Source organism: Microtus ochrogaster, chromosome 15 (assembly GCF_000317375.1).
Source record: "Microtus ochrogaster isolate Prairie Vole_2 chromosome 15, MicOch1.0, whole genome shotgun sequence".
In the NCBI taxonomy this organism is placed as follows: domain Eukaryota; kingdom Metazoa; phylum Chordata; class Mammalia; order Rodentia; family Cricetidae; genus Microtus; species Microtus ochrogaster.
The window spans coordinates 43,143,768-43,154,899 of NC_022017.1; the positions used below are offsets into that span (position 1 = coordinate 43,143,768).

Here is an 11,132-nt window from a genome sequence, read left to right on the forward strand (position 1 = left end):
AAAATAATAAAAAACATAAAAAAATAAAATAAATAAATAAAACAAAGACTCTTTAAAAAAATTACACTAAAATTCTTGTTCTTTGCAAATAGGGGAATGATTTTGCAAGAATGTATTTGCTTTGTTGATTACAGAAATGGAGCAATGAGCTATGGTTAAAGGCAAGTTGAACTTGTTATGATCTATCTATGTGTGAAGATGCCTGCTCTATATTTCTGAGAGCAGCAGCGACCTGCCGGACAAATGTCCACTATCACTGGGAAGAAATAGGGTTTTATAACTGTGTGTATGTGAGGATGTGTGTCTACAAAAGCAGGGGGAAAAAAAACCAGTCCAGGAGGATAAATCAATCTCTTTTCCCTGAAAGCAGCAATGTAGAGAAAATGGAAAGTGTACTTTTAATGTCATATCCATAACAGAAGTATAGGATATGGAAATAGACGTACATGTTATACAATGTGTATGCGATCCTTCAGCAGTGAAAACTAGCACAAAGGAAACCTGTAAAGTGGACAATAAGACGAGCAACCCCACACCCATGCTCTGCCAGACTCTCTGTGGGGATACCATTAATGCCGTATTTCCTATTCCTTTTCACATAGAATAGGAGAATTATATTTGGAGATGGGAACCCACTCGTTGCATCCCTGTGTTTACTAGAAGAACAGGGAACCCCACCCCACTCTCCAGGATGGATCAGCCCGAGGAGACATGCTACCTCTCTAGGATCTCCCCTATCACCCAAAGGCCAGTGGGGATACATTTCTTCCGCATCCAAGTTTAGGGGAGTAACAAGGTATGTGTGTGTGTTTCATTCATTCCCCATCTGTGAGACCCAGCCTGCTCTTTGACTGTGCACAGCCTCTTCACCCCTCCACGGTGAGTGGCTTGTCCTTGCTGTGCAGGAGACCACAGGAGACGAAGAAAGGAGCAGGAAGCAGGAATCCCATCTGACCTCAGATCCTTCCTTCTTTCTCAGACCTGCACCTACCAACTACACAACCACCATTTTAACATCGACGCGCATGCATGAAGAAAAAGAGGGACCGTTAATTGTCGTCCTCAAGCAACCCCCAATGGAGAAGAGCTATTGAGCTAGTACTTGTTTGCCAATACTTTCCAACATGAGAGGTGAGGTTCTGAAGCTTTTTAAAGATGTTCCAAGGAAACTGTAGGTGGCACTTGGCTCACAGCAGGCCTAGTGATTAATATTGTTTTGTATTGAAAAATGAAGGCAAATAAAGGCAGCACAAACAATACATTTATTTCTTTGTTTACATATGTGTGTAGATTATATGAAGATAGATACATACACACAAATGCACACACACACACACACACACACACACACACACAGATCAGACTATCTGGTGTATCTACTGCCTGACTACTAGTTTTTACCTTTGATATAATTTCATCTCCATTTGCTTTTTAATTCTATTTTTAGAAAACGCTTCATTTTTGCTTGTCTTGGCTGAGTTAATTTAAGAAATGGTCCAAGTTGCTTCCACATGGGACAAGTTGCCTCTCAAGGCCCTGAGAGAGCCCCTCCTACCTCTACAGGATCCCCCTGCTGCTAATGCTGGCTGCACTAGGGACTGGGTTCAAAGAGGATGCGTCAAGAGCAGTTAGATGATGCTTCGGCTGAGAACCACTGTGATTTCCATCTAACCGACGTTCTCTCCAATGCTTCTCATCTGTGCATCGTGGTGAGAGCAGCTTAGATACACCTGTGCAGCACTGGATGGAGGATGACCTCAAATTGAAAGCTAGCAAGGAACTGAACTGCCCATGAAGCACTGAATCCCATAGCTGGCCATGTGAGTGATTGGGAAGTGGACTCCTCCTGGTGGGCCTAAGAGATGACTTTAGTCCCAGCTACTCAGGGAGTCCTGTGCTCAAAAACCACTCCTGCATTTCTGTGAGAAAACTGTGACAAGCCCCTGGATGAGGGTAAATTGTTACTCAGCTAGGTCACTATACCCTGCTTTCAAAGTCTCTTATTATATTGTCTGCCACCTAAATAATAAGTTCTTAATTGGGTCTTTGAAGTCAATTAAGTAGCACTTGATGTAGCATTATGTATCTGTCACATAGTTGCTGAGTATCTACCAAACGTCAAATGTCCGCAGGGAGCTGATCCTGAGGACTTTTGTTCCCTGAAGAATCTTAGCAGTTGGTCCGTCTGGTTTTGGGTCCTCTCCTTTGGCTTATGTTGTTTAAGTGCCAGGAGGGGATACAACGCTGTAAAGTGCCCACCCAAATGCACGCAAGAGCAGCTGATTTCTCAAGGTCACTAGAAGCTGAGTTCACCGGAGCTGCCTGGGGTTGTCACCCACCTGCTTTGACTGATGAAGTCACAGAACACGGTCTTCATCTTCTCTTCCGGCGCCTCCTCTGAGACCTTGACCAGTTCCTTCACTTCTTCTATGCCTTCTTCCTGAAGACAGACCACAGAGCTGTGGGACTTGTGGAAATCCCTGATCTCCACATTCCAGAAACAACATTTGCCCGTCTTTGTCACTGTGGGTTTTGCGAGGCAGGAGGAGGCCCCTCACTTTCTTGAGCTTAGCCAGGAATCACTGTGGCATTCCCACTTTGAGCCCCACTTTCCGTGGGTCTAGATGAGTCTTACTGAATTACTCAGAGCCATTGAATCCCAGATCCATTCCTACCTAACTAAGCAGCTTTCTGTGTCTCCCACCTCGTGGGAAACCTGATATCATGAGAAATATTTCCCAATTTTAAACTTTATACATAATTATAAAAGATTTCTAAGTCAATATTGAAGTCATCTTTGAAAAGTACTGTAACCCTACTGACATTTAAAAGTGATTCTGAGTATATCAGGCTTGGGGCAGGGAACAGGGTAGGTTGGACGCAATAGTGGCTATATGATGATATAATAATAATTTTACATTTTTCTTTGAGCCAGAATTCTAGGATTCTGTTCAGCATCCCAGAGAAAAGTGGGGTCTGTAGGGAAGTGCCAATGTTCCTCCTGCTCTGCTAGACTTTACAAATGCCGCATCTCCTACCACCTGCCAAAGGCTGGCGCCTGCTCAAGAACTCGAGAACTCAAGCTCCGTTCTGTGCACCTCCGATAAACAAAGAACAGGCATCACAGTGGGGTAAGCAGGCTGAGGATTTGGGATATGGCTTGGGACACCTGGGTTCAAGTCCAGGCTGCCACTAATTGGTAAACTAATCTCATTATACAGAGTTTCTCATTTATAAAATGGGAAATTAATAGGAACCATCTATACCACCACCATAGGGGGAATAAACTTAGTCATAGAAGCCATGAAGGGCTGTTGAGACTGAGCAGGGAATTAAAAGAGAGCATTAAAGGCTATTGCAGCCTCTAAGGAATACCTGATGTGTTCTGTCATTACTCTAGGAATAAACTATATCTAATCTGTCTGAAGAATTAACAAGGCCAGCCTTATGAAGTCTGTGTCCTGCACATTGTGTGAGCCTAGTCCGGGCCTCTCCGGCTATCTCCAGAGTCCAGCTTCCTAGAATTCCACAGCCAGAATTACTTTGCTTTACAGAAGTTGGTTTGTGAAGCTAAGAGGAGAGAAATATGCATTCTCTCCTTAGTGTAGCTTCTAGTGGACTAGGAAGTTAAAATGAGAGCCGTCAGGTGAGCCTGAGGACAGTGAGCAGGGAATTAGAGGCTGTCCCTCCCCATGACCTGTGGGCAGGAAGGAAATGTGACAGGAGGGAAAGGACTAGTTGAAACCAGCATTTGTCAACATCGTGAGGTATCTTCCCCGCCTGCATCTGGGAGATGAGGAACCAGCCACTTGTTAGGTCCTGGAAGAGCAAATGGCAAAGAAGGGATTCTGATTTGGATAGTTCGATTTGAATTCCAGGGGTTTCGCAAACCGTTCTCATTCCTCTGGGTAATTGCGATAGAAGCCATGAAATAAATACAGTAGCCCCAATTCAGGGATGTTTCACCTGAGGTCAAGACCCTGGTTGAATAGAAAAGCATATTTTTATCCTGGTTCCCCAATATGCCACCTACCAAGAGCTCAGCCATTTTCCCCAGCATGTTGGACCAGTGCAGTCTGAATGTCTGGTCTCCCCAGGAACTGATGAAGGAGACACAGGGCTTCTTGGCACCAAAAGGCAAATAGTTGTAATTTCTGCGAAGGCACATGAGGTGTGGAAGTCAGGTATAATCAGTGGTTTTCAAGCAATTCCAGATGCTTGTTTAGATTTTATGTGTCCTGCAGGGGTGCAGAAGGGCGGGGGCAAAGATGCTAGTGCCATCCTTAGAATATGATTGGAGATCTGTGGACAGTGAGTGATGAGTTAGGTGCTGCCATGGAAGGGATTGAGAGCTGCCACCAAACCAATGCCGAGATCCCAAGTGCTGTGGAAGCTGGAGGAGAAAGAGTTCAAAACCATTCTGAGCAACATAGTGAGTTTGAGCACAATTGGGCTACATGAAACTCTCAAAATCAAACAGACAGAAGACATTATTCTCAGACATAGGGTAAAACTTAGAAATCGTCACCAGTGTGTAGAATATGTTGGACAAATCTTCCTTAGCAAGATTACTTTTGTAAAATGTATATTCTGAGCACGTTGTATTGTATATATTACTAAAGGGGATACAGGCATACACCCCAATCTAAACCAGTACTTGGTGGCTTAGCACTATTCTTTCATCTGTTTGTCCTTCCATCCATCCATCCATCCATCCATCCATCCATCCATCTATTCATCCATCCATTTATCCATCCCATACTTGGTGGGCACTGGTGTCAGTAATACAGGTGACTTGCTTGGCTAGCAAGTGAAAAAAACATATAGCCAACCAGTAAAGATATGGAGCCCCAAGGAATGCCTGATGGTGACTGTGGAATGAGTATCCTTTAATACTGATAGGAAAATCTCATTAACAGAATTAAATGAAAGCCAGAAAAGATAGAACTGCTGTGTAGAAGAGGGTTAGGTGGGTGTGGAGGCAGGGTCAGTGGAAGAGGCACAGCCACCTGGGGAAGTTCCCTGGCTAATGACAGCTATTTTAAGGGTCAGAGTTTTCCCCAGTCCCCCTGTAATTTTCTCACAAGCATACAGACTGTAAAGAGAAGTATGGATGGAAGGCAGGAGCAAAATGCTTGGGGTGGGTCTGGTGCTGACTTTTGAGAATGTGGACATTGTTTCGAGAAATCTATTTATGGTGGTTTGGAAAGAAAGGGACAGAGAGAGTGGGGAGGAGAGAAAGGAGCAGTGAGAAGAGGAGGGGAGGGAAAGGGGGAAGGAAGGGGAGAGGGGTGGGGAGGGGAGAGGGGAGAAAGGGAGGTAGAGAAAAGGAAAGCACTGTAGGGGGGAGAAGAGGAGAGAAAAGGGGAGAGGAGGGGAACATGTTTTGTTATCCTCTTTAGCCTGAAAGACTGGATGTTCATTTTTAGCTCTCCAACCTAAATTTCTCCGGAAGTGTGACAGAATTAGCAAAGGGCCCCCTGGTCTACTCTGTAAAAAAATAAACAAACCAGCAGGCATCCACTCAGGAAAGTAAGTCAAAGAGGTTCTTGGCTGGAAACAGAAGTTGTTCTTCCAGCAAGAGGACAGCAAAGACAAAAAGTCAGAAACCAAACTACTCTCTGCTTTATCTCTCAAATCATTCCACTGAGAACCCTGCATCTAAGCAAGCGGCCACACGCTGTTGTACTTCCTCTTGGGTGTTTCTTTGCTTTGGGTTAGCATGCACTAATGGCACTCTGAGCCTCTGTCTCTGTGGTCCTCAGAGTTTTGTTGCTGTGTCTCGAGGACCAGGCAGTCGAGGCTCATTGTGTAAACCACAGTCCAGATGGAAAAGCCGCAGATGAGAAGGTGCCCGGCTGCCCATGGAAAGTGAGGACTGCCAGGATGAGCGAAGGGCCAACAGAACAGCAGCTTGTGACAAACCTGCAATCCTGGGCATGTCATGATGAGCCTCCACTGGGCATCACCTACTCTGATTTAATCCTCACCTCTACCCAGCACAGACTGTGTGCAAACACTTTGTAAAAACAGAAATCCCGGAACACACGCACAGTGGAATTTTATTAGGAGTAATAGACATGCATTATGCGTTCATGTTTGTGTGTACCTATGTGTGCCTGTATCTCTCTGTGTGTACATCCATAGGACTACTGTAGATATAAGATCTTCCAGTGCCTCTGCTGCCTCCTTGGCTTACTACTATATGGACAGAGAGCCTCAATACAAGGAGTCAGAGATAAAAAGAAAGCTCAGTTACACACACACACACACACACACACACACACACACAGAGAGAGAGAGAGAGAGAGAGAGAGAGAGAGAGAGAGAGAGAGAGAGATCCCTCAACATCACATCATAACTTATACCCAGCTGCAGCCAATTGCCCAGCCCTAGCACAGAACCGTCCAAGGGCATCTGGAGAGCCATGCTCTCTAAATCCTTCCCACAGGACACCCCCCGGAGTTCCACTGGCAGTCCACTGGGACAGCCCATGCAGGTGGAGAAAGTCTGGGGATGCTGAGACCTTTGGAGTAGTCCCAGAAGGTCTTCCTGAGCTGCCGACCCCAGGCGCAGGGATTCTTCGCTGGCACTCTCACGCTGTAAGTTGGAGTTAAAGCACAAGGAAGCTCCGGGTTCTTTCCGGTGTGTGTGGAGATGGGGAGCCAGGTATGGCTGCCTTGAAGCTAAAAAAGAGCCCTCCAAAGGTGACCCATGAAAAAGGGACAAGGTTCAGAAAATGCAGAGAATACAAAAAGCCAAGAAGGTAAATAACTTTAAAATAATAATGGTATTTTTGCAACAGAGTTTCTCTGGAGCCTATTCTGGAACTAGCTCTTGTAGACCAGGATGGCCTCAAACTCACAAAGATATGCCTGCCTTTACCTCCCAAATTTAAAGGTGTATGCCACCACCGCCCTAGCTAAGTAAAATTATTTTCATTTTGCCCCAGTTTGCCCTGTGTTCTTTTCTATCCCTGAAATCCCCTCTTCTCTTGTAAGATGTCAGCTTCTCTATGACTGTCCCAATTCTTTACGTCCTCCCAGGTAGAGTTAGTCACCCCCGCACTCTCTCTGCTCCCATAGCACCCTGTGTCCACAGCAGCTCCTTAACTCTCTGAAAACCAGATAGAGTGTGTCCAGTACAGAGATGGGCAAAGATGAGGTCCCTGCCCTCAGGTGCTCAGTCTTACAGGTGAGAGAGACAAATGAAACCATTGTAGCCTGGCGTGATTAGGGCTCGCTAAATCCCTAAAGAGTACAGAAAGCTCAGTCAGACTTGGTACAGGGAAAAGGATCCTGAAAGACAAGGGAAGCCAATAGCTAAGGTGTGGGCTTGTTGCCAGGCCAAGAGAGAAGTGTGTTTAATATCCCAGGAGCAGCAAAGAACAGTATACAACTGGGGCTCTTTCAGGAGCGTTGAACAGCTGGATGAAAGGGGTATTCGGGGGAATGGTGCCCCCAAGCCAGGTAGGGGTGTGTGTGTGTGTGTGTGTTTGCTTGTTTGTGTGTCTGTGTATGTTTGTGTGTCTCTCTCATGTGTGTGTACGTGTGTTTCTCTCTCGTGTGTATGCGTCTGTCTGTCTGTCTGTGTATGTGTGTATGTCTCTAATGTGTGTGTGTCTGTTTGTATATGTGTGTGTCTCTCTCGTGTGTGTGTATCTGTGTTATGTCTCTGTGTGCATGTGTGTGTGTCTGTCTGTGTATGTTTGTGTGTCTCTCTCATGTGTGTATGTGTGTTTCTATCTCATGTATGTGTCTGTCTGTGTATGTCTTTCATGTGTGTGTGTCTGTTTGTATGTCTGTGTCTCTCTCATGTGTGTGTGTGTCTGTGTATCTGTGTGTGTGCTTGAATATTAGGTGGTTGCCAAATGCGGATGCTGTTTTGAAAGGTTGGAGACCTTTTAGGAGGTGGAGCCTCATTGGAAGAACTGATCATCAGATGTATTGCCTGGCCACACTTCCTGTCCACTCTCTGCTTTCTGACAGGAAACACAACATGACCAGCTGCCAGTCCATCATGGTGGACTGTATTGCCAGAAATATAAGCCAAAATAAACTTTTCACCTCCAATTATGTTTGTCATGTATTTTTGTCACAGCAATGACAAAAACATGGCCAGAATTAAGAAAACAAAAAAAATGCCTAAAATTTATACTGACCAGGTCTTGTCATTAACTGGCTTTGGACAGAAAGGAAAAGCAGAACTTGGGGCTAGAGGGATGGCTCAGTCAAGCGAGTGTAATGTTCTTGCAGAGAACCTCACAACCTTCCCTGTGGCTCTAGGGAACCTGATACCATATTCTGGACTCAGCAGGCACTTGCCCTCACATGGGCAGCCCCCCGCCCCCCACAGCACACATGTGCATGTAATTTAAACTAAATCTTTCGGATATGGAAAAGAAGAAGCACTGACAACGCCTGAGCTGTGAGGTGGAAGACTCTGAGTGGAGGGTTCTGTCAGAGATGGGAGCCTAGAAAAAGAAAGGAGTCTGGGAGTGGTTTATAAACTACCCTAATGGGGCATCTGCTCAGCCTTTTAGGAACAGGACTGTCTGAGGGAAGTCGGTTCCTAGGGGAAGCGTCTGGGCTGAAAAGAGTGGAGGCCTGAAAAGCAATGATGTGGCCTTGATGCAGCGGAGTAACATTCTCTAGATTCCAGTTTCCTCCCTTGCAGAATGGGCACAGCAATGGGCTACCAGGAGAGTCCATGGAGGTAGAGATTACTCACGCAAATATCCCAAGATGGGGCAAAGCAAGACTCTTGCACGCGTGCTTTTGCTTCTTCTCATCAACCTCCTGTGCCATGCTTAGTGGTGCTTTCTTTAAAACACCTCTATAATTTTACTCCTATTATTGGCTGAAAATGTGCATGAATTGAGGAATCCCAGCTGCTAAGATGCTCATTTCTAGGGTCTCACCATCATTCTTTAGTTTGTCAATTACCGTGGCAAACTTAAGGTCAGAGATTCCATGTTCAATAATCCTACCGAGTCGAGTTTACTTGGTAGGGCGCGGACAAGAATAATAAGCATCAGCTGGGTTTGGGCTGAATCTTGAAAGCCTCTTCCTAGCTTCCCATGCTTCTAAGTTAAGAGTAAAGGGGGCTTCGTGTCTGGTAGCCATCGTGGCTGCTCTGCCGTTAGAGGGATTCCCTGGGTGTGTTGTTAGAGGGTTGAGGTTATAAGACAGAGTGATGGTTATTCTTGCTCCCCCTGTTCGTGACGTGTTCCCAGCACTGTGATAAAATTTGCGTTTTTTGTTTTTTTCTGAAAAACTGAATGAAACAGTCCCAGGAATTGATAAAATTCCCACCCAGCAGAAACTTCATTCTCACTTGCTCTGTTCCTTTTACCTGTTCCCTTCTGTCACCAGAGGCTTCTCTGGGTGTGTGGTGGAGGCCATGGAAATGGCAGAGTCATGGGGCACGTCTTTTTCTCCTTCATGCAACAGAGGAAGCACATCCTCTTCAGTCGGCTCAGCCGATTTCTTCTTGCTCCCATGATGAGAGCCTCCATCAATCAGGTTCCCAAAGTTCCCTGAAAGAGATGGCAAAGTTAGAGTGTCAGCAGGTGGGACCAGCCAGCTTGGCATACCACACCCTCTCCCAAAAAGGAAATAAGGTCTCAGGATAAAGGCAGAAACAACAAACAACGGAGAACAAAAAAATTAGACTGACGAAGCCAACCAATCTTATCTTCTTGTTTGTAAAAGCTACACAAGTTGCAAATTGAGAAAGACAGTTAAGGAAAAGAAAATCCACTGGAGATTTTAAGTTTTTAGAGCCATGCTATTTTTATCAATTTTAACTTTATTACATTATTTTGGTTATGTGCCTATACTCAAGAGCAGGTATGGAGGGCAGAGGACGCATGCAGGAGTCAGGTCCTCTCCTTCCACCAAGTCATCAGGCTCAGCAGCAAGTGCTTTGCTCTCTGGGCTATCGGCCCTTCCAACACCTTAGTGTGTATTTCCTACCAAAACTCATCATGGAGACTTGCTAGGCTACCATTGGAACCTTCTCAAAACTGTTTTGTCTCTAAGAAAAGACTTCTTGTCTGAGTACCCAAAGGCTACATCACGTGTTAAAAAGTAAGAGGGAGTGGGTATTGACAGAGATAGAGAATGGTGGCAGAGGTGGGGTGGAGGTAAGGAGGGGTTCCTCCTTGTGCTATACACATCTCCACATAAGATAAAATCTCCCCAGCATTCACAAGGACTGCACAGGTCTGATCCAGTTGGGGGTCCTAGACCTGAAAGAAGTGAACATGGGCCCCCATCCCTAACCCAGAAGCAATCTCAAATTGATAACCACTTTCTCACGAACATTCATTTCCTCCAAGTAAGTCTTACTGGGGAAACAAACTAAGTACTCATAAGGGTACTGCGTGCCCAGGCAGTACATCTCCAAAAGAATGGGAGCTCGGTGGCATCATTGGAACTTCATTTGTATCATAATGACATATCAGGACATTTTCTTTTCTTTTTTTATTCACCTTACTATTTTTATTTTTATTTATATATTCTAATTCTCTATTTTTGCTCTACAGCCCTTTGTGTGTATGTGGTTTAGCGTTTTACGGTTTTTATGAGCATGAGAATGAATGGGCCTCTGTTTCTTTGTGTCTTCTCTTAGACTCTTTTTTTGTTTTGACCAATGCTGATGTGTTAATTTTTGCTTCATTATACCATATCATATCATCATGTCATATCATATCATCACACCATATCATATCAGATCAGATCAGATCACTAATCCCTTAGAAGCCTGTTTGTTCTCTAATGAGAGACAGAAAGAGGGTGGATCCAGACGGAAGAGGAGATGGGGGAACTGGGAGGGGTAGAAGGAGATGGATCATAATCAGGATGTGAGAAAAAAAACCAATTTCAAAAAAACAAAAAAAAGCAAAAAACAAAGCAAAAGCCTCCCTTGTCAGAACTAACTTCCACAGATCTCACAGACATATGCACCCTGTGGACATGCAGACAGGGGACTCTGTGCCAGGTCTCCAGCTGTGTGGCTCAGGAGTGAGTCCCTCTTTACTTCCCTCCGCCCTGCTGCAACAGAACTGCTCGAATGTGACCCTCTCTTCACTGATGCCATGAGTCCTTTCAGCGGAGGTGCACACTAGC

General features: G+C 45.1%; 1 protein-coding gene across 1 annotated transcript in view; it reads right to left on the bottom strand.

Annotated features, from left to right (window-relative positions):
- Positions 1-11,132, bottom strand: part of Fer1l6 (fer-1 like family member 6) — a 112,806-nt gene that overhangs the window by 75,843 nt on the left and 25,831 nt on the right. The window contains exons 12-14 of the mRNA XM_005354617.2: positions 9,355-9,538; positions 4,034-4,154; positions 2,340-2,440 (exon numbers count right to left, since the gene is read on the bottom strand). Coding sequence (XP_005354674.1) covers positions 2,340-2,440; positions 4,034-4,154; positions 9,355-9,538 — 406 coding nt within the window. The remainder of the gene's footprint in view (positions 1-2,339; positions 2,441-4,033; positions 4,155-9,354; positions 9,539-11,132) is intronic.